The sequence below is a fragment of the Petromyzon marinus genome, chromosome 29 (genome assembly GCF_048934315.1).
Source record: "Petromyzon marinus isolate PM22_M1 ecotype Great Lakes invasive population chromosome 29, UKy_Petmar_22M1.pri1.0, whole genome shotgun sequence".
Taxonomy (NCBI): Eukaryota; Metazoa; Chordata; class Hyperoartia; order Petromyzontiformes; family Petromyzontidae; genus Petromyzon; species Petromyzon marinus.
In genome coordinates this window covers 5,866,850-5,890,330 of record NC_133695.1, presented here as the reverse complement: position 1 = coordinate 5,890,330, position 23,481 = coordinate 5,866,850, and the positions used below count along the sequence as shown (strand labels likewise).

The 23,481-nt window shown below is 55.2% G+C and overlaps 1 protein-coding gene across 1 annotated transcript in view; it reads left to right on the top strand.

The window, feature by feature from the left end:
• The window catches only part of LTK (leukocyte receptor tyrosine kinase), a 68,398-nt gene extending 45,580 nt beyond the window's left edge, over nt 1–22,818 (top strand). Inside the window, exons 15-24 of the mRNA XM_032962863.2 lie at nt 3,586–3,808; nt 4,851–4,941; nt 5,409–5,473; nt 6,888–7,020; nt 8,191–8,288; nt 9,866–9,958; nt 15,000–15,101; nt 15,945–16,079; nt 17,949–18,039; nt 21,642–22,818. Of these exons, the coding sequence (XP_032818754.2) occupies nt 3,586–3,808; nt 4,851–4,941; nt 5,409–5,473; nt 6,888–7,020; nt 8,191–8,288; nt 9,866–9,958; nt 15,000–15,101; nt 15,945–16,079; nt 17,949–18,039; nt 21,642–22,514 (1,904 nt within the window). The 3' untranslated portion in view covers nt 22,515–22,818. The remainder of the gene's footprint in view (nt 1–3,585; nt 3,809–4,850; nt 4,942–5,408; nt 5,474–6,887; nt 7,021–8,190; nt 8,289–9,865; nt 9,959–14,999; nt 15,102–15,944; nt 16,080–17,948; nt 18,040–21,641) is intronic.
• Nucleotides 22,819–23,481: the final 663 nt, after the last annotated feature.

Genomic DNA, 23,481 nt, shown 5'->3' with positions numbered 1-23,481 from the left:
CCAGTCGAGTCACCTGCAATCCCAGTCGAGTCACCTGCAATCCCAGTTGCGTTACCTGCAATCCCATTTGAGTCACCTGTAATCCCAGTTGAGTCACCTGCAATCCCAGTTGAGTCACCTGTAATCCCAGTTGAGTCACCTACAATCCCGGTCGAGTCACTCGCAATCCCAGTCGAGTCACCTGCAATCCCAGTTGAGTCACCTGCAATCCCAGTCAAGTCACCACCTGTAATCCCAGTCAAGTCACCACCTGTAATCCCAGTCGAGTCACCACCTGTAATCCCAGTCGAGTCACCTGCAATCCCAGTCAAGTCACCTGCAATCCCAGTCGAGTTACCTGCAATCCCAGTCAAGTCACCACCTGCAATCCCAGGCGAGTCACCACCTGTAATCCCAGTCGAGTCACCTGCAATCCCAGTCAAGTCACCACCTGTAATCCCAGTCGAGTCACCTGCAATCCCAGTCGAGTCACCTGCAATCCCAGTCGAGTCACCTGCAATCCCAGTCAAGTCACCACCTGCAATCCCAGGCGAGTCACCACCTGCAATCCCAGTCGAGTCACCTGCAATCCCAGTCAAGTCACCACCTGCAATCCCAGGCGAGTCACCACCTGTAATCCCAGTCGAGTCACCTGCAATCCCAGTCAAGTCACCACCTGCAATCCCAGTCGAGTCACCACCTGCAATCCCAGTCGAGTCACCACCTGCAATCCCAGTCGAGTCACCACCTGCAATCCCAGTCGAGTCACCTGCAATCCCAGTTGCGTTACCTGCAATCCCAGTCAAGTCACCTGCAATCCCAGTCAAGTCCCCTGCAATCCCAGTCGAGTCACCTGCAATCCCAGTCTAGTCACCACCTGCAATCCCAGTCAAGTCACCTGCAATTCCAGTTGAGTCACCTGCAATCCCAGTCAAGTCACCACCTGCAATCCCAGTCAAGTCACCACCTGTAATCCCAGTCAAGTCACCTGTAATCCCAGTCTAGTCACCACCTGCAATCCCAGTCAAGTCACCTGCAATCCCAGTTGAGTCACAAATTTCACCGTGACGCCGGCGCCCACCGTGGGGCCGATTTGCGCGGTTGCGTTCGCGAGTAATAACCGGGGCGGCCTGCCTGGCACGGAGCAGCAGACGTCTTGTGACGAGCGGCGAACGCCACCGTGGAACCGCCGGCCCAAACCGTTGTTGTCATCGACGTCGATGTCAACATCGCCGCGGAGTTTGGACAAACATCACCCCCAGCCATAGGGTCACAGAGCTTTGGCAATTGTTGCCGACAGTTGCGGCAGAGTGGCCGGCGCTGCGTGAGCAAAACAAATGCAGCTTCGTTGTTATTTTTACTAAAACTGTATCATCATCATATTCTTGGTTCTTTCAGTAAAGTCACGTAGAAGGGAAACAATAAAATAATAAAAATATCAAACAATAAAATGATCACGACGTTTCGACTGCAACACAAGCAATCATCATCAGGTGTGAAACCCACAACAAATAACCGCTACTTTTCTCAAATTTTCTTGTTGTGGTTTTCACACCTGATGATGATTGCTTGTGTTGCAGTCGAAACGTCGTGATAATTTTATTGTTTTATATTTTTATTATTTTATTGTTTCCCTTCTACGTGACTTTACCGAAAGAACCAAGAATATGAATCGCTGCAGTCACGAAAGCTTTAAATCAAAAATGTATCATCATCGCCAGGCCTCTGCGGTGGATAAAATCGGTATCGCCTCGCAAGGCCCCGCCACATTCTTGGGAAGTCAAACGGCGGTTGCCGTACGGACGGCATGAACCCCGCCATATGAATGTGGAATTTCTTAAAAGCATCAACGACGGGTCCTGTTCGTCTCATTATCCCAACCCTACCTATCTCTCTCCCTCTCCGCGTCTCCCTCCTCCTAACATCATTCCTGCCCTCCCTCCTCTCCCCATCACCTCCTCCCCCCTTATTTCCCTTCCTCTCCCTCACCTCCTTTCTTACTCATCTTCTGTCCACCCACTCTACGACTGAGATATGCCGCGTGCGTGCCTCTGACCTTGTATAGTCTATTCAAATGTGGTAATAGTCATGGAGGTGGGGGTGCGGGGGGTAGTTCGGCGGTTTTGTTCGTTCGTGAAATTTCCATATGTGGGAGTACAATGGGGAGCGGAGGTGAGGCAGACCCATTTGATGTGCGTTCACATTACACAGCCATAGCTATTGTGAGCCGTGCCTCCGACGCTGAGTAACCTTAGTCATTAAAGCGAATTGCAAAGCTAACCCCAAACACCGTCATCCACGTGTCAGTGCGTCCATCCGTATCGGCTCGTGTCTTCTGTCTGTCCATCTGTCTGTCTGTCCACGTGTCCATCCGGTCCATCTCTCTGTGGGCATCTCCTTTCATCCGTGTGTCCAATCTGTCCGTCGTTGGTGTCTCCGTCCATCCGTGCGTGCGTGTCTATCCGTGCGTGAGCGGTGGTGCAGTGGTTAGCGCAATGCGCTATGAATCCAGCGACCAAAGTTTCGATTCCTGCTAACGACTAATAACGGTAGCGAATATTTGAACCGGTCCTGAACCCCTCCACCCCCTCTCCCTCCCCCAGGTCGACTCAGCCTCAAATGAGTACTTAGCGTGGTGCTTACACTTATCAACTTGGGGGGTTCGGGCGTGGTGATGGCCACCCATCCCCTCGTGTGCCGTGCCGGCCTTCATAGGTGCTCGCTGACAGCGCTTGCCCCGACAGTCCATACACCGTGGGTGCCGCGTTGGCAAGATGTTAACTACTTCGCCTGGTATACAGGAGGTCGTGAGTTCGATCCCGACCCTGAAGCCTACTGTGTAATTGGAGTATGCGGTGTCTCATTCTCCCCGTGGTCACGTGGATTTTTCTCCGGGTCCTCCGGTTTTTCCCTCCACATTTAGAATGGTGAGTTTCCAGGTTTTGGCTGCTGTAAATGTCCACGTGACGATGAGCCACTCCGTTGAGCTAGTATCGTTTGTGGCCAGGCCGCTTCTTAAAAAAAATAACTATATAGCTCAGTGGGCCTTACCTGGTAAAATAAAAATATATATATAGTTTGGTTTAGTTAACTGGAGCGCAGAGTCAGTGTTTCTAGCTAACGTTACAACTAACAATAACACGTTGAAGGACCACAGTTTAAAGAGTTGGCAGGCGCACGTGCGGCGGCGCCAGCTGGCCTGGCCTGGCCCACATCAAATTTGAAATAAAAAGTTACGCGTGGATTTTTCCTGCGGGTCCTCCGGTTTTCCCCTCCAACACTTAAGAATCAGCGTCAGATGATGTTCCTTGTTCATGTTTTTATTTGTTGCGGTTGCACCCGAGTCAAGAGCCGCATGGCTCACAGGGCTCTACCTAACAAACGAAACTGAAACTGATTTCCACACGAAGCCGACAAGCCGACATTCGTTCACGCTCTCGTCGTACGATAGCTCAGTGGGGGGGGGGGGACCCTTAACCTGCTTTACAAAAAAATAACCGAACAAAAATGATAGTTTTATAGTTAAGGCTAATAGTGTGGTGGATAGTGGAGTGGAGGGATGGGGGGATCTTCATCATCGCGTGTCTGCCCCGTGCGTCCGAGCAGCGTACAGGCGCAAGCAACGGCAGCTGCGCGCCTTCCGCCTGGAGCTGCTGAGCCCCGAGTACAACCTGAGCAAGGTGCACGCCTCCACCATCATGACCGACTACAACCCCAACTACTGCCACGCGGGGGGGGAGCCCCGCGGCGCGGGGGCCACCGTGGGGGGCTCAACCGGCGCACTCAGCGAGCTGAAGGAAGTTCCGCGACGAAACATCGACCTCGTCAGGTGCCGCGCGTCGTCGTCGTGACGTCGTCGTGACGTCAATGTTGTTGTTGTTGTTGTTTTGTTGTTGTTGTCGTTGTCGTTGTTGTTGTCATTGTTGTTGCTATCATTGTTGTTGTCGCTGTTGTTTTCGTTGTTGTCATTGTTGTCGTTGTTGTCGTCGTTGTTATCCTTGTTTTGTTGTAGTCGTTGCTGTTGTTATCTTTGTTTTGTTGTTGTTATCGTTGTTGTTGTCATTGTTGTCGTCGTTGTTGTTGTCGTTGTTGTCGTTGTTGTTGCTGTTGTCGCTGTTGTTGTCGCTCTTGTTGTTGTTGCTATCATTGTTGTTGTCGCTGTTGTTTTCGTTGTTGTCATTGTTGTTGTGATCCAGAATCATAATATCAGAATCAGAATATTTATTTATACCGGAGGAATCCGATGAGCTATGCTGCTCGTTTTTGACAGATGTCCAGTAGGGACACGGGGTAAGAACGTCACAACAACAAACAATACAAAACCACGACAGTAGTGCACAGTACAAGAAATGTAAACAAATCATCCAAAGACATAAAACATAAAATAAACCATCCCCATCCTACCAGGCAAAGCCTACCGGGGTATTATTGTTATCATGGTCCAAATGGTTGCTGTTATTATTCGTGGTGTAAGCAGATTCATTCAATCTTGATTTGAAGCTTTCGTGACTGCAGAAATCCATACTCTTTTGTTCTTTCGGTAAAGTCACGTGGGTGGAAAAATGTAATAGATCACGACGTTTCGGTCGCAACGCAAGCGACCGTCATCAGGTGAGACAATCACAGCAGGGAAAACTGCCTGTTTCAGCAGACTTTACCGGAATAACGAAAGAGTACAGATTTCATAATAGGGGTTTTCCCCTTTTTTTTCTGGCAACAAAACTGAAACCTTTTTTTTACAAGGATTCATGTCTGCATTAACCAGGAGGGGGAGGCGCCGTTTTTCCCCCGGCAAAGTGACGTCTGGGGGGCCACCGGCACCCTTATAACCGGTGCCCCCCCCTCCCCTCCCCCGGTGTCCCTGCACGCAGGGCGCTGGGTCACGGCGCGTTCGGCGAGGTCTACGAGGGTCACGTGACTGGGAACCCGGGGGACCAGAGCCCCCTCAAAGTGGCCGTGAAGGTGAGCTGGGCGCGCTGCCACCCCCCCTCCCGTGCCCCTTTATCTGCCGTGCAGGGGAGCGGTGGCTCAGCGATCAGCGCAGTGCCACCGCCACAAACCCCGGAAACCAAAATTCGATTCCCGCTCACGGGCACCACCAGCAACACGCGGGCCGAGCTTCTCAACCGGTGCCGGGGCCTCCACATAGGTCGACTTGGCCTCAAATGAGAACTTACACCGCGCGAGATGTACACAAGCGCACGCGCGCGCGTGCGCGTCGAGCGAACTTTCCGTGCGTAGCCGCAGCGTGCCGCTCGGGAGGTGCGAGACGCGTGAACATCGCCACCGGGGAGACAAAGGTGGTCTCGGGAGGCGGTGTTGGCTACGCACGGCCCTCGCGTGCCAGTGCCGGGCTTCAGAGGAGCACTTGGCCCGACACTCCGCTGAGGCTATGGGGGGTGGATCTTTGTCTTTGTGCCGCTGCACAGACGCTGCCGGAGGTTTGCTCGGAGCAGGACGAGCTGGACTTCCTCATGGAGGCGCTCATCATCAGGTATCGAAGGCGCTGGTTCCGCCGCCGAGCCCGTGGGGCCCTGGGTTCGAATCCCCCCGCGGGTGTTGCGCGATGACTCCTCCCCGGCCACGTCGTTCGGTGATGCTGCTGCTGTTGCTGCTGCTGCTGTTGTTGCTGCTGTTGCTGCTGTTGTTGTTGCTGCTGTTGCTGCTGCTGCTGTTGTTGCTGTTGCTGCTGCTGTTGTTGCTGCTGCTGCTGTTGCTGCTGCTGTTGCTGCTGCTGTTGTTGCTGCTGTTGCTGCTGTTGTTGCTGTTGCTGCTGCTGCTGCTGTTGCTGCTGTTGTTGCTGCTGCTGTTGCTGCTGCTGTTGCTGCTGTTGTTGCTGCTGTTGCTGCTGCTGCTGTTGTTGCTGCTGCTGGTTTTCTGCGCTATTAATTACGACGAAATTCGGACAGCGGACGAAAGCACCCGTCAGCGTCGCTCCGTGAAGAGTTTTCCGAGCGCGTTTCTTCGCGTCGTGACGCCCAGCAACCGAGCGCGCAATCGGGAACAATTTTATTTATTTATATAAACATGGGGGGGGGGGGCGGGTCACAGTCAAGTCCCACGACACAAATAGCCGCGACGCCGAGAGGCCCTCCTTATCGCCGGAGGCAGACGTTCCACGCGACGTCGCTGGCGCCGCGCTGGCCTGCGGCACGATTCCTCCCACGGAATCAAATCGGTGCCGTCATGAGTACTGTGTTCCCACTCGGCGAGCGGGCGGGAGGGGAGGGGAGGGGGAGAGCGCGGTCCGGCAGTAACACTCCCGCAGAATGTCTCTCGCGGGAAACGCGATGGGCGGCAAGCTCGAGTAGAAAGCGAAACTACGACCCAGGGCCATTGCCGGGATCCCGCGCTACGAACCCGGCAACCCGAGTTTCGATATTCCCACCAACACCCAGTGCCGGATAAAGCTAGTGCGGGCCCTGTAGCATATTTAATAAAGAGGTCCTACATTAAAAATAAAAACACGTAAATATTTAAACAACATTTTTTCACTTGCATAGTAATGTAATTGTATTTTTTCATTTGCTATGCAGCCAGATAATACGACAAATCGCTAACCTTAAACATCCAGTCGTTCATAAAAGTTGAAGGCAGTATGGTACTATAGTAATATAGTAAGAGAGCCAGTGCAGAATCACTGAACCGGAATTGATAGCTTGAAAGTGCGGGGCCCGGTGACGGAACCGGTCCTGGGCTTCCCCCCACCCCTCTAGGTCGGCTCAGCCTCAAATGACCACCTGCTGCGGCGTGCAAAAATCACCGCGTGGGAGACAAATGCGACCGGGCCGTGGGTGCTGCACTTCTCTCCCCAGCGGATCCGTGAAGGCCGTGCGGGCTCCAGTGTGCATTCCTTTGTCGCCATGACGACCCCCCCCCCCCTTTCTCCCCTCCCCTCCCCCCCCCAGTAAGTTCAGCCACGGGAACATCGTGCGCTGCGTGGGTGTGAGTCTCCAGCGCCTCCCGCGCTTCATCCTCCTCGAGCTCATGGCCGGCGGGGACCTCAAGTCGTTCCTGCGCGAGGCCCGGACCGCCTGCCTCGTGAGTGGCCCCCACCGTGGCCGTATCGGCCACGCGCCCGGTTGCGGCCGTGCCGCGCCGTCTGGTGGCAGCCGGCGATGTGCCGCTGTCACGTCGTGGCGTCCTACACCGCGCCGCGGTGGCTCGGAGATGTTAACGACCTCGCCTGGTATGCAGGAGGTCGTGGGTTCGATCCCGACCCTGACGCCTGCTGCTGTATATTTGGAGTTTGCGGTGTCTCTCTCTCTCATCATCATCACGGTGGCTAGGAGATGTTAACTACCTCGCCTGGTATACAGGAGGTCGTGGGTTCGATCCTGACCCTGACGCCTGCTGCTGTATATTTGGAGTTTGCGGTGTCTCGCTCTCTCTCTCTCCCCCGTGGTCGTGTGGATTTTCTCCGGGTCGATAAGCCACTTTCGTTGAGCTATCATTTGTGGCCAGGTCGCTCAGTGGACCTTACCTACCTGGTAAAATATAATTTTTTATTTTTTATACATTTTGGTTTCATCCAACAACGCACGTGCACGGACTCACAAACGGAGACACCGATCCAACCTCCCCTCCCCGTACAGCCATCAACGGGCTGGTCAAGTGCCGTTAGCGAGTGCCTTTGAAGGCTGGCATGCCACACGAGGGGGTGGGTAGCCAGCACCACGCCCGGCCGCCATTGTCTCCCCAGCTTTGATGTTCACACACTGCAACAGGTACTCATTTGAGGCTGAGTCCACCTAGTGGAGGCCTAGGACCCCGTTCTAATAATCACCACTGATTATTGCTCATGAACGGGAATCGAACTGGGGTGGCCAGATTTGCAGCAGAGAAGCGTGTCTTTGCTTTTAGCGAACATTTTCAATTCCTCACGTGATGTTGTTTCTGTGACGTTGCCTGATGCTGATGTTGTTGTTGCTGTTCTTGGCTTTTGTCGTTTTCGTGACCCAGGTAACTCTGGCAAATGAGACATGTCCTGCAGACCGGCGTGCGCACACACACAGACATGCCGAAACACGAATACGCACACACACGAATACAACAACACTTCACTACTAAGTGGTGAGGTCACCACGGTGCGTGTGCCAGGTCAGGTGCACTTCGAGGCACTTCCAGGTGCACACATGCTCCCCCTTCTCACCCACCGCCTCACCCACCCCGTGCCTCTGCACCCACCCCACCTCCTGCCCCGACTCCCAGCCGGGCGGCGCGTCGCTGTGCACGCTGGAGCTGCTGCAGATGGCTCGGGACATCGCGCAGGGCTGCTGTTACCTGGAGGAGAGCCACTTCATTCACAGGTGCGCTTCGTCTGGGCACACGGGCGACTCGTGGAGGGGGGGGGGGGGAAGGGGAGAGGGTGTCCACTTTTCACCAAGGCAACTGGCAAATGAATGAAAAGAGAGAGAGAGAGAGAAAAAAAACACGGTGGCTAGGAAATGTTAACTGCAGGAGTCGTGAGTTCGATCTCGACCCTGACGCCTGCTGTCTATTTGGAGTTTGCGGTGTCCCTCACCCTGTGGTCACGTGGATTTTTCTCCGGGTCCTCCGATTTTTCCCTCCACATTTCGAGTCAACGTCACGCGTTTACAGGTTTAGGCTTCTGCTATAAATTTCCACGAAACGATAAGCCACTTCGTTGAGAGATCATTTGTGGCCAGGTGGCTTCTTAACAAAAGAGCTATATAGCTCAGTGGGTTTGGTTTATTTAACTGGACAGCGCAGAGTCAGTGTGTCTAGCTAACATTACAACTAACAATAACACATTTAAGGATCACAGTTTAAAGAGTTGACAGGCGCACGTGCGGCGGCGTCAGCTGGCCTGGCCCGAATAAAATAAAGTTACCAGAAAAAGTCGATTTCGAAGTGAGCCGGCGAAGCACATGGTGCTCATTTCTTGTTCACAGCCCTTCAGAGTAAGTTGTGGGAAAAAAATAAAAAATAAATTATTAATTCACGCCGTTTATTGTTATTTTATTTTTTCACCTACGTGACTTTACCGAAAGAACCAAAGAGTATGGATCCTTGCAGCCACGAATACTTCAAATCTAGAAAGTTGTGGAAATTCCACGTTCCTATGATAGTGGGGAGGTGGGGGTGAGCTTTGCCATAGGACATCCACTGTTGACTTTCCCATCACAAATTAGTGATCTTTTGATCGACCCTGGAGGGAGGGATGATGGGCTGAGACAGCTACTCCCCCCTGCCTCAATCAGGATGTGAACTTCCGATCTTTCGATTTCGATGCCGTTCGCTGCTCTACCTGGTCGGAAAAACCACGACCCCACAAATGTAATCCTTTCTCGTGCCGATGACGTGTGCGTCATCACATTTTCTTCTGATTCCGTTCCGATAACGTACACGTATGTCATCGAAACGAAACCGGAAGAAAATTTTTAAATTAAATAACGTTATCGGTTCCGAGGCTCCCACAAGTCCATACGGGAGGGCGTGTGGCACAGTTTGACGTCAGCTATAATAGAGTGCGGTGGTCGTGTTGCTACAGTTCTCTACGATGAGTAAAATGTCTTTACAAAGAGCGACGCTGCTACGCCTCTCTAAATAAAATGTACGCCGAGCCGCTTGCGCGGTCCGAAATTCAGAAGTGAACGGGACACAACACACCAGAAAACTCGCAGATGTCTCGGAACGGGAAAGGGTTAATTAATCAGGAAAACCACATAGCACAATGTCCCCCCCACCACCCCCCCCCCTCACCTAGTGGCAGACTAATGATCCATTTTCAATTCGTAGCCAGTGGAAAACCAACCGTGCCATGATGACCCCGTGCTGGCACGGCTCCCGACGTGCCAGTGGACAAATGGCGGTTTACTTGACCTGGTGTGGTTTTTTCAAATTTTTTATGTACATTGCGCAGGGACATCGCAGCGAGGAACTGCCTTTTGACCTGCAAAGGACCGGACAGGGTGGCCAAGATTGGAGACTTTGGGATGGCACGAGACATTTACAGGTGCGTGTTGCACGCACGGTGGTGGTGGGGTAAAGTGTGGGTAAGTCCCACCTCTTCCGAAGCGTCTCCGGCCAGTGTGGAAGACTAGGACCCAAAAATCCACTCCAGGGCTTCCCTTGAGCTCTTATTTGTACTCAAGAACCTATTGTTTATCTTGTTCGCTGAATCCTGGTGTAGGTTTCGTAGAAATAACGTTTTGGTTTTTGTTGGTCTGGTTATAGTTGTCCTACAATTGCCGCTACTGCCGATAGTATTTGGCTGTAGTCTATGAGTCTCTGTATAACTCTAATGATCTACGTGTGACTGTGTCACTCTATGGATCTCTGCGTCACTCTATAGAGCTCCGTGTCACTCTATGTATCTCTGTGTCACTCTATGGATCTGTCACTCTGTGGATCTCTGTGTCACTCTATGAATCTCTGTGTCACTCTATGTATCTCGTGTCACTCTATGTATCTCTGTGTCACTTTATGGGTTTCTGTGTCACTCTATGGATCTCTGTCACTCTATAGATCTCCGTGTTACTCTATGTATCTCTGTATCACTCTATGGATCTGTCACTCTGTGGATCTCTGTGTCACTCTATGATTCTCTGTGTCACTCTATGTATCTCGTGTCACTCTATGTATCTCTGTGTCACTTTATGGATTTCTGTGTCACTCTATGGATCTGTCACTCTATAGATCTCCGTGTTACTCTATGTATCTGTGTCACTCTATGGATCTGTCACTCTGTGGATCTCTGTGTCACTCTATGGATCTCTGTGTCACTCTATGGATATCTATGTCACTCTATGGATCTCTTTGTCACTCTATAGATCTCTATGCAAGTTCATGGATCTCTACACAAGTCTATATAACTGCGATGTCCTGTAAATGTCGCAAGTCTGAAACTATAGAGCCTGCGTCTGAACCCCGGGTGATGCGCTGCTCACTGCAGACAGCAAGCACTTGCCAGGACCCTCCTAAAAATGGGTGACGAGACTCGGTGAGGCTTTCCTGGGTAAAAAATAAATAAATAAAGAGAATAAGAAAGTTTGACTCATGGCACAAAGCCGATCTCAAACTTGGCATATAATTATGGATATAACACACCCAACATTTTTTTTACTGTTTAAATATTGAAATTTCACCCTAGTCAAGCTAAGCCCGTGCCTTTTTCAAACGCATGCAAATTAATCCTTGAAGGAGCGTATTAATTATGCTGTGGCTCAGCTGTTCAATCCCACATTCGTCTCACCACGGCGTGACCTCCCGATCCCAACCGAGCACTCTCAGAGTGCCCCCACCGCCGCCCCGTCTAAGCCCCCCCATCTCCTCCAGCTCCCCCAGCTCCAGCTGCTGACCCAATTAATTAACGTCATTATCGTAATTTAAATAATTGTTTTCATCATCATCTACCTCGTCAATCACCGCCGTCACAGTTTTCGTCGTAGCCGTCATCATCACAGACGTCACTCTCATCATGATTATTATCCGCAGCAGCAGAGACGTCAACTTCATCATCATCATTATTCAAAATAAATTAGCAGACGCCTCCTTCTCATACCTGTCCCTCCACGTATCATATATATTTTGCACCCATCCCATCAGCCACACAGTCTTCTGGGAGTTCATAATTTGAGCGAAACTGGTGCGGTTTTCGGCATGTGATGTCTCATCAGCAGCAGAGTCAGGCTTGCTTGAACCAATGTCTGGGCCCTGCCACGAGTTTCTTCGCAAAACTCTGTCGCACACGGCACAGAATAATCACCAGGGTCGTTGCAGAGAATCGAGGTAACACGGTAAATAATCCCATATCCGTCCCTCATCATCATCAATTATCATCACGACCATCGTCGTCGTCGTCATCATCATTACCATCGCGTGCGGTTCAGCATCTCGAAGCGTCCCGTTACCGTGGAAACACCGCTGGCGCGACCCATCGCGGACACAAGGAGCGAACCTTACGGACCCTCGAGGCCGGGGGGTGGGGGTGGAGGGGGCGGGGTGGGGGTCGAGGGGGCGGGGTGGGGGTGGAGGGGGCGGGGTGGGGGTGGAGGGGGCGGGGTGGGGTTTGGAGGGGGCGGGGGTCGAGGTGAGGGTGGAGGGGTGGGGGTGGAGAGGAGGGGGTGGAGGGGGCGGGGTGGGGGTAGAGGGGGCGGGGTGGGGGTGGAAGGGGCGGGGTGGGGGGGCGGGGTGGGGGTAGAGGGGGCGGGGTGGGGGTGGAGGGGGCGGGGTGGGGGTGGAGGGGCGGGGTGGGGGTGGAGGGGCGGGGTGGGGTGGAGGGGGTGGGGTTGGGGGGCTGGGTTCGCGTTGAGAGGTTCATCATGGTCGTGTCATCTCCACCGTTTGAGGTCGCGGTGTTTTCCGTGAAGGCGAATGGACGTGAACCGCGGACTCCGAAGCGCTCTGCGCGTTTGACATTTTTTTCATTCCGGTTGGTCGGGGGCTCCCGGATTAAATTCCGTTTTTTTTATATCCATCCAATTTAATTTCCAGCGCCCATCTCTCGGAGTGAGATTAAAAAAAATCTACACAGTGCACACTTTGTGCCTCGTGTATCAGATGATTGGCGCGTGGAAAGGCTGTCTTTGCACGGGAGACACAGGAGCGGGGGCGTGGTGCGGAGTCGCGGTGGTGTGGAAGGGGAGAGTGGTGGTGTGGAAGGGGAGAGTGGTGGTGTGGAAGGGGAGAGTGGTGGTGTGGAAGGGGAGAGTGGTGGTGTGGAAGGGGAGAGTGGTGGTGTGGAAGGGGAGAGTGGTGGTGTGGAAGGGGAGAGTGGTGGTGTGGAAGGGGAGAGTGGTGGTGTGGAAGGGGAGAGTGGTGGTGTGGAAGGGGAGAGTGGTGGTGTGGAAGGGGAGAGTGGTGGTGTGGAAGGGGAGAGTGGTGGTGTGGAAGGGGAGAGTGGTGGTGTGGAAGGGGAGAGTGGTGGTGTGGAAGGGGAGAGTGGTGGTGTGGAAGGGGAGAGTGGTGGTGTGGAAGGGGAGAGTGGTGGTGTGGAAGGGGAGAGTGGTGGTGTGGAAGGGGAGAGTGGTGGTGTGGAAGGGGAGAGTGGTGGTGTGGAAGGGGAGAGTGGTGGTGTGGAAGGGGAGAGTGGTGGTGTGGAAGGGGAGAGTGGTGGTGTGCAAGGGGAGAGTGGTGGTGTGGAAGGGGAGAGTGGTGGTGTGGAAGGGGAGAGTGGTGGTGTGGAAGGGGAGAGTGGTGGTGTGGAAGGGGAGAGTGGTGGTGTGGAAGGGGAGAGTGGTGGTGTGGAAGGGGAGAGTGGTGGTGTGCAAGGGGAGAGTGGTGGTGTGGAAGGGGAGAGTGGTGGTGTGGAAGGGGAGAGTGGTGGTGTGGAAGGGGAGAGTGGTGGTGTGGAAGGGGAGAGTGGTGGTGTGGAAGGGGAGAGTGGTGGTGTGCAAGGGGAGAGTGGTGGTGTGGAAGGGGAGGGTGGTGGTGTGGAAGGGGAGAGTGGTGGTGTGGAAGGGGAGAGTGGTGGTGTGGAAGGGGAGAGTGGTGGTGTGGAAGGGGAGAGTGGTGGTGTGGAAGGGGAGAGTGGTGGTGTGGAAGGGGAGAGTGGTGGTGTGGAAGGGGAGAGTGGTGGTGTGGAAGGGGAGAGTGGTGGTGTGGAAGGGGAGGGTGGTGGTGTGGAAGGGGAGAGTGGTGGTGTGGAAGGGGAGAGTGGTGGTGTGGAAGGGGAGAGTGGTGGTGCGGCTGCCAGAGTCGTGGCGTGGAGGCCGGAGCGGCGGTCGCGATGGTGTGGTGGCAGCAATGTCGGTGTGGTGGCCGGTACGGTGGTGTGGCGATGAGGGTGGTGGCGTGGCTACACCGCCGCGGCGGCCGCCACACACGGTACGCGTGCGAGATTGCCACAGGGCCCTGGCGCAATGAATTCAATGCGGCCGTCCCCTGTCCCAATATCCAGCTCCTCTCTTTTGTAGCCGGGCGGTGATGGCTTCACGCCTATAATCCGCGCACTGTGGTGGTAGTCAACGAGGGTTGGTGGATCACCGCACGCGGACGCCGCCGTCGAGGAGTGGCGAGCCCTAACCGTGGTGAGCCCGGGAGAGCGCGGCGCAGCCAAGTGGGGAGCCAATCTCCGTCTGTCCCATCTGCGCGGGATAAAGCGTTGCCCTCTCTCGCGCGCGCGCGCGCGCGCGCGTGGTTTCTCCCGGCGCCCCGGCCTTCCTCCCGGACGCACGGACAACGCTCGTCGTCAATTCTCGCGCGGGCTCCGTCCGGTCGTCGTCACAGCAGCGGCGGCTTCTGGCTGGCCGTCGAACAGCGGCGGCGGTCACCGCGTCGCGCGGCGCTCTCGGATGCGCTTTTGCGACCGCCTGGGACGCTCTCGTCCTTCCGATATGAGCAAGCCACTGAAGCTATGCGCGTTTTAATCATCTAGATTGAAAACTCGTTTTATTTGAACTGCGCTTCGTGTTGTTGCGCTTTCCCCGCACCTTCGATTTGCACGATTGGCAACGTACGGTGCAAAAGAAGTTCAACATACGTACGCACAATTTCCTGGAAACATCGTAATCTATGCACGTGCCTCTGTGTGTGTGGCGGATAGCTCTGCGGTGTGAGATGCCGAATGAAAAGGCTCGCTATGATGATAATGATGATTCTTATTGCTGCCGATTAAGTCACCGCTCTTGAGAACCCAGTTCAATCAGCTGCCAGAATCTGACCCAGGCTTGTCACCGGGGCAGCTGCCAGAATCTGATTTCAGGACCTCGCCGGTGCCAGCTCAGCGACCCGGCCTTTCGAGCCACCCAGCGGTTCACACTCGTAAAGAATTCACGCTCTCACGACAAACCTCCGCGTGTCCCCTGTGGACTGTCAGTCAAACCGCACGCCTCGCCGGCACAGTGCCCGGCGACGCTTCGGCCCCACGCGCCGGCAGCTTCTTTCAGCAAATGACTACTGACAAAGACCGAATGCCGAAACGTCGGACATCGTGCAGGACAACTAGCGGCACAACCCGCAGGCACATCGCGGAGTCCCGGGCTCAATATATTAACTGCTGCACCCCCCCCCCCCGCTCGCCCCTCCACACCGCTCCCTGCCCACTCTTCCTGCAGGGCCAGCTACTACAGGAAGGGCGGCCGGGCGATGCTGCCTGTCAAGTGGATGCCCCCGGAGGCTTTCCTCGAGGGCATCTTCACATCCAAGACTGACACGTGGTACCGTAACCCCGGCGGCTACCACTCGTGATCTCACAAAGACAAAGATCCTCCCCCCCCCCCACCCCAGATAGCCTTAGCAGAGTGTTTGGGGCAAGTAACGGGCTGCGCACGGGGCGGTGGGTGTAACAGCACCACGCCCGGCCGCCTTTGTCTCCCCAGTGGCGATGTTCACACACCACACCGTGTACTCATTTGAGCGTGAGTCGACCCAGGGGAGGCCCAGGACCGGTTCAGATAAATCGTCACCGGTGTTGGCCGTGAGCGGGAATCGAACTCGGGCGGCCGGGTTTGTGGCACAGCGTAGCGCTAACCACTACGTCACCGCTCCCCACTCGATCTCACACGCACACTCGCTCGCTCACGCGCACACACATCACCGTACTCTCTGGAGTAACAGCCCAGCGAAGGCCTGTTGCATGGAGGCAAGCACCTGTTCATATGGTGAAGGTGGATTTTATATCACGTGTCCCCGTGTGTCCATGTCCCCGTGTGCCTGCGTCCCCAAGTGTCCATGTCCCCGTGTCCCCATGTCTCCATGACCCCACGTGTCCGTGTGCCCGTGTGTCCATGTGTCCGTGTCACCGTGTGCCCGTGTGTCCATGTGTCTGTGTGTCTGTGTGGCCACGTGTCCATGTGTCCGTGTGTCTGAATGTCCGTGTATTTGAGTGTCCATGTGTCTGTCCGTGTCTCCGTGTGCCCACGTGTCTGTGCATTCCCGGGTGTCCGTGTGATTATGCACCCGTGTCCCCTTATGATTGTGTCCCCTTATGTTTGTGTCTCCGCGTGCCTGCGTCACCGCATCCCCAATGTGCTCACGTCCGCGTGTCCCCGCGTGCCCAGGTCATTCGGGGTTCTCCTGTGGGAGATATTCTCGCTGGGCTTCATGCCCTACCCCAGCCGCAGCAACCAGGAGGTCATGGAGTTCGTGATGGGCGGAGGCCGCATGGACCCGCCCGGCTCTTGCCCGGGCCCCGTGTGAGTCTCCCCGACCTCCCTGCGTGTCGCCTGCCCACAGAGGCCGATCTTGCCATCGGTGTCAAGATCGGCCTCTGTTTAAGAGGAGGCTCGTGAAGGACACTGCTGTTACTGGGCAGTTGGATGCAGTCGCCCTCCAGCAACAACGACGGAGGGCAGAGGAGCGACGAGCGGAGCGCCGGGCGGCTAAAACGCAGCAAGTTGGTAGAGTAGGGGTTACAGCTGGTGTGCATCTACCAGTCATCTCAGTCGGCCAACCCATGGCACCTGGGTCTGTCCCGATACCTCCTGTCAGCGAGCCTTCGACACTTGCGAGCCTTCGACACGTGACCTCAAAGTGCACCTGGCCTGGCACAGGCACCGTGGTGTCACCGTCACTTGGTGGCGAATGGCGGCTGTGTTGGTATTGGTTGGAATGGGCCCTCTCCTAGCCCACTTGACACCCCCTCTCTCTCCATAGCCCGGTACCCAGGCCCCTCTTCCAGCCCATGGGCCGCAGTGCAACTCGACTCTCGCAGAGACCCATACACTCTCACAGAGACGCATACAGTCTCATAGAGACCCACACACTCTCATAGAGACCAACACACTCTCATAGAGACCCATAGAGTCTCATAGAGACCCACTCTCATAGAGACCAACACACTCTCATAGAGACCCACACACTCTCATAGAGACCCACACACTCTCATAGAGACCCACACACTCTCATAGAGACCCACACACTCTCATAGAGACCCACTCTCATAGAGACCAACACACTCTCATAGAGACCCACTCTCATAGAGACCAACACACTCTCATAGAGACCCACACACTCTCATAGAGACCCACACACTCTCATAGAGACCAACACACTCTCATAGAGACCCACACACTCTCATAGAGACCAACACACTCTCATAGAGACCAACACACTCTCATAGAGACCCACTCTCATAGAGACCAACACACTCTCATAGAGACCCACACACTCTCATAGAGACCCACACACTCTCATAGAGACCCACTCTCATAGAGACCCACACACTCTCATAGAGACCCAGTCTCAGAGACCCATACACTCTCATAGAAACCCATACAGTCTCAGAGACCCATACACTCTCATAGAGACACACTCTCATAGAGACCCATACAGTCTCATAGAGACCCACTCTCATAGAGACCCATACAGTCTCATAGAGACACATAGAGTCTCATAGAGATCCATACACTCTCATAGAGATACTCTCTCATAGAAACCCATACAGTCTCATAGAGACCCATACAGTCTCATAGAGACCCACTCTCACAGAGACCCACTCTCACAGAGACCCACTCTCACAGAGACCCACTCTCACAGAGACCCACTCTCACAGAGACCCACTCTCATAGAGACCCATACACTCTCATAGAGACACACTCTCATAGAGACTCATACACTCTCAGAGACCCATACAGTCTCATAGAGACCCATACACTCTCATAGAGACCCATACACTCTCATAGAGACCCATTCCCATAGAGACCCATACAGTCTCATAGAGACCCATTCCCAACGAGACCCGCTCTCTCCACCAGTCAGACGCACACGGCCCGCGCAGCTTCCAAGGGGAACTGGTGTGGTGGAGCCCAGGACTGGTGCAGCTTCATCATCGTTGTCGTCGTCATCACCGTAATCATCGTCACCACGCGCAACCCTTGCGTTTCATACGATCAACGACTCCACCTGCATGCGTCATCACCAGGGCAAGCGGAAAACCCAGGGCGGGATTCGTAAGCTTCCTCAACCCAGAGCCGAGTCACCTCGTGACTCGGCGTGCGCCCGTGACCCCTGGTGACCCCCGTAACCTATTGCGCCACCCCTCCCTGTCGTGACCTCGTCGGCAGGTACCGCATCATGACGCAGTGCTGGCAGCAGCGGCCCGAGGACCGACCCAACTTCGCCTCCATCCTGGAGCGCATCGAGTACTGCACGCAGGTGTGCGTCACCGCCAGTGTCAAGTCCAGTGTCTTGTTGTGGCACACACACACCATCAGGATAATGCACAACACCACGTGGGTACACACTATTACTGTTGTTAGGCTACACACAACACCACGTGGGTACACACTATTACTGTTGTTAGGCTACACACAACACCACGTGGGTACACACTATTACTGTTGTTAGCCTACACACAACACCACGTGGGTACACACTATTACTGTTGCTCGCCTACACACAACACCACGTGGGTACACACTATTACTGTTGCTCGCCTACACACAACACCACGTGGGTACACACTATTACTGTTGCTAGCCTATACACAACACCACGTGGGTACACACTATTACTGTTGCTAGCCTATACACAACTCTACGTGGGTACACACTATTACTGTTGCTCGCCTACACACAACACCACGTGGGTACACACTATTACTGTTGCTCGCCTATACACAACACCACGTGGGTACACACTATTACTGTTGCTAGACTACACACAACACCACGTGGGTACACACTATTACTGTTGCTAGCCTATACACAACACCACGTGGGTAAACACTATTACTGTTGCTAGCCTACACACAACACCACGTGGGTACACACTATTACTGTTGCTCGCCTACACACAACACCACGTGGGTACACACTATTACTGTTGCTCGCCTATACACAACACCACGTGGGTACACACTATTACTGTTGCTAGCCTACACACAACACCACGTGGGTACACACTATTACTGTTGCTAGCCTACACACAACACCACGTGGGTACACACTATTACTGTTGCTAGCCTATACACAACACCACGTGGGTAAACACTATTACTGTTGCTAGCCTACACACAACACCACGTGGGTACACACTATTACTGTTGCTCGCCTACACACAACACCACGTGGGTACACACTATTACTGTTGCTCGCCTATACACAACACCACGTGGGTACACACTATTACTGTTGCTAGCCTATACACAACACCACGTGGGTACACACTATTACTGTTGCTAGCCTACACACAACACTACGTGGGTACACACTATTACTGTTGTTAGCCTACACACAACACCACGTGGGTACACACTATTACTGTTGCTAGCCTATACACAACACCACGTGGGTACACACTATTACTGTTGCTAGCCTATACACAACACCACGTGGGTACACACTATCACTGTTGCTAGCCTATATACAACACCACGTGGGTACACACTATTACTGTTGCTCGCCTATACACAACACTACGTGGGTACACACTATTACTGTTGCTCGCCTAAACACAACACCACGTGGGTACACACTATTACTGTTGCTCGCCTATACACAACACCACGTGGGTACACACTATTACTGTTGCTCGCCTATACACAACACCACGTGGGTACACACTATTACTGTTGCTAGCCTACACACAACACCACGTGGGTACACACTATTACTGTTGCTAGCCTATACACAACACCACGTGGGTAAACACTATTACTGTTGCTAGCCTACACACAACACCACGTGGGTACACACTATTACTGTTGCTCGCCTACACACAACACCACGTGGGTACACACTATTACTGTTGCTCGCCTACACACAACACCACGTGGGTACACACTATTACTGTTGTTAGCCTACACACAACACCACGTGGGTACACACTATTACTGTTGCTAGTCTACACACAACACCACGTGGGTACACACTATTACTGTTGCTAGCCTACACACAACACCACGTGGGTACACACTATTACTGTTGCTCGCCTATACACAACACCACGTGGGTACAGACTATTACTGTTGCTCGCCTATACACAACACCACGTGGGTACACACTATTACTGTTGCTCGCCTACACACAACACCACGTGGGTACACACTATTACTGTTGCTAGCCTACACACAACACTACGTGGGTACACACTATTACTGTTGCTCACCTATACACAACACCACGTGGGTACACACTATTACTGTTGCTAGCCTATAGACACCCTACGTGGGTACACACTATTACTGTTGCTCGCCTACACACAACACGAACCGTCTAACACTGACGGCGCTGAACGGAGACAGCCAACAACTATCTAGCAGCGCAATGTCGAGTGAAGACGACGGCGACGATGGCGACGAGGTGGTGACGACGATCTTGAACAGCACGACGGGGATCCCACTCCAGCAACAGCCACGAGGTCCCTCACAGGGGCTCCTCTTGGGGGGGCGTGGTCGGGGCGGAGCGAGGCCACGCCCCCTCTCTGGAACCTACTCGCGGGTTCTCGAGGCTTCCCGATGGGCCCCCCTCTGTGACCGTCCCCCCCTAGATGTCCCCCTCTCGTGTCTATCGTGGCCTGCAGACGTGGCTACTGCCATACACTACAGTTACCCTTTTCTGGCAGCAGCCAGCGCTATGGCACTACACGTGCATGAGTGGGTGAGTGAGTGGGTGGGTGAGTGGGTGGGTGGGTGAGTGAGTGGGTGGGTGAGTGAGTGGGTGAGTGGGTGGGTGGGTGAGTGAGTAATTGGGTGGGTGAGTGGGTGGGTGAGTAAGTGGGTGGGTGAGTGGGTGGGTAAGTGGGTGGGTGGGTGAGTGAGTAAGTGGGTGGCTGGGTGAGTGAGTAAGTGGGTGGGTGAGTGGGTGGGTAAGTGGGTGGGTGGGTGAGTGAGTAAGTGGGTGGCTGGGTGAGTGAGTAAGTGGGTGGGTGAGTGAGTAAGTGGGTGGCTGGGTGAGTGAGTAAGTGGGTGGGTGGGTGAGTGGGTAAGTAAGTGGGTGGGTGAGTGAGTGAGTGGGTGGGTGGGTGAGTGAGTGAGTAAGTGGGTGGGTGAGTGGGTGGGTGAGTGAGTAAGTGGGAGTGGGTGGGTGAGTAAGTGGGTGGGTGAGTGAGTAAGTGGGAGTGGGTGGGTGAGTGAGTCAAGTCAAGCCCAGTTTGTTGTTGTGTCTCACACACACACGTGCATGAGTGGGTGATTGGATGGGTGAGTAAGTGGATGGGTGAGTAAGTGGATGGGTGAGTGGGTGGGTGAGTGAGTGGGTGGGTGAGTGGGTGAGTAAGTAGGTGGGTGAGTGAGTAAGTGGGTGGGTGAGTAAGTGGGTGAGTAAGTGGGTGGGTGGGTGAGTGGGTGGGTGAGTGAGTAAGTGGATTGGTGAGTAAGTGGGTGGGTGAGTAAGTGAGTAAGTGGATGTGTGAGTGGGTGGGTGGGTGAGTAAGTGGGTGGGTGAGTGGGTGGGTGAGTGGGTGGGTGAGTGAGTCAAGTCAAGCCCAGTTTGTTGTTGTGTCACTAGCAGACACGTGTGTGCTGTGCCTCTCTGGCACAAATCTGCCACTCAAAGAGCTGTCACAGTCATAATTATAAACATAGATAATTACATGCTACATTGAGTGGGTGGGTGGGTGCGTGATTGAGTGGGTGAGTGAGTAGGTGAGTGGGTGGGTGAGTGGGTGGATGAAGACCGAATGCCAAAACGTCGGACATCCTGCTGAATGTCACTACGATGACGAATACCTCATTGGGTTTTCCCAGGGAACGAATGCCGATGTATCTGTCGCTCCATCTCTCTATCTCTCCCTCCCCCAATCTCTGTGGACGCTAGGATCCGGACGTGATCAACTCCCCTCTCCCGATGGAGCTGCTGCACGTCCCTCGCGACGCCCCGGCCGGCCGTCCCAGTGGCCCCACGGAGCCCCTCCTGCCTCGCCGCCCCCTCGGCGCCCCGGCCCTGCGCCCCGACCCCGCTGGTGGGTCGCGCCGGCGGCCCCGGGGGGCGCAGCCCACCGGCTTCTACCTCCGGGACGCCGACGCCAACGTCTCCGGCGTTACCGCTGGCGCCGCCCCCCCCTCCTCCTCCGACGACGACGACGAATCCTCGACCGCGTTCCTCGGCTGCGAGCGGGAGGCCGAGGGCCCCTGCAGGCCGCCGTGGCACTCGTGTAACGAGTACACGGAGATGGGCGCCTGGTGCCAGCCCGCGCCACCGGCGCCACCGGCGCATCCCGGAGTCGGCGCCGCCGCCGCCGTGGTTTCGACCGGGAAGCTGACCAAGAGCCACAGCACCAGCCTGTGGAACCCCACCTACGGATCGTGCGTGTGCGAAAAGCCCGAGCGGGCGTGCACGGAGCGAGGGTGCGGCGCCGCCGCCGCCGGCGCCGGCTGCGCTTGCGGCGCGGCCGTCCGGGAGCGAGCGGCCGGCGGGGGGTCCGAGCCGAGCGACGCGCAGCGGCTCCCGCGGCCGGCACGCGAGGATTCCGGAATCGGAGGGTGCGCGGCACCGGCGCTCGGCGATCGGCGGCGGCCGGGCTCCCTGGGGCGCGACGGCAGCGATGCCGAAACGAGCGCCTCGGCCGCCTCGCCCGCCTTGCCGTCGTCGTCGTCGTCACCGTCGTCTTCTTCGTCGTCGTTATCTTCGCGGGCGACGGCGGAGGCGGTCGATGAACCGCTGCAGCCGTTCCTGGCGGCCGAGCACTGAACTGCTCCGTCCGTTCTGACGCTCGGCGCCCGCGTAGCGGCAGCGAGGACCCTCCGGGCCGCCGGTCGGCCCCGCCGGCGCGAGCGATGGACATCCACCGCGACGGGGGAGGGGTGGGCACAGGACTCTGGCTCCCCGTGGACGCGCGTGCAAGACGGGGCAAGGCGAACGCTGCGGATAGTTCTCCGAGGCCGGAGCCGCTTTACATGTCGCCGTCGGTTTTGCGTTCGGAACGAAACGGGATCGGCTGCCCGAGCGCCGAAGAACCACGTGGTGGAGGGGTTCCGGGCGCCGGGTTACACAAAGGGTGGGGGGGGGGGGCAGGAAGGAGAGGGGGGTGCATTGAACAGAGCGGGGGGTGGGGTGCTCATTCGATCCTTGGCACCGGGGGTCGGTGCCAACCACGTTGCCATGGCACGGCAGGTTCACGCAACGCGGACGCGAGCCGGAAACGTCTGCGGTGGTCTGTCCGCGTAAGGTGCACGCTGCACGCATGAGTGAGAGAGCACGGGCACATTTTTTTTATTGTTTAAACAACGTATCGCTTGGGACGCCGCCGCTACCGCGGCGGAGTAAAGGTTGGCACACTCGGACCCGCGACTCAGAGGGTCGCCGGGTCGATTCCGTCTCCCGGCGAAGCGTTTGAAACGATGGTGGCGAGTTTCTTGAACCTCTCCTACCCCGCTGCCTGCCCGCCCCATTCTCTTCCCTCTGCCCCGCCGCCTCTGTCCACACCCAGCGATGTGGAAAAGTGGAAAAATGGGAACGGTCGCGGTCCGTCGATGTTCTGCAGGACACGCGCGGTGGGGTGCGACGCGTGAGTGCAGCACACCCAACTCTTCCGTCGTAGCTGAGTAGGCCAAAATACTTCATCGGTTCACTTGCTTGTCATGCAGGGGCTGCACCTTGGCGCTCTTACCTACGTATGACTTTGAATGATGCTACGGTGATATATAGTATATGCATT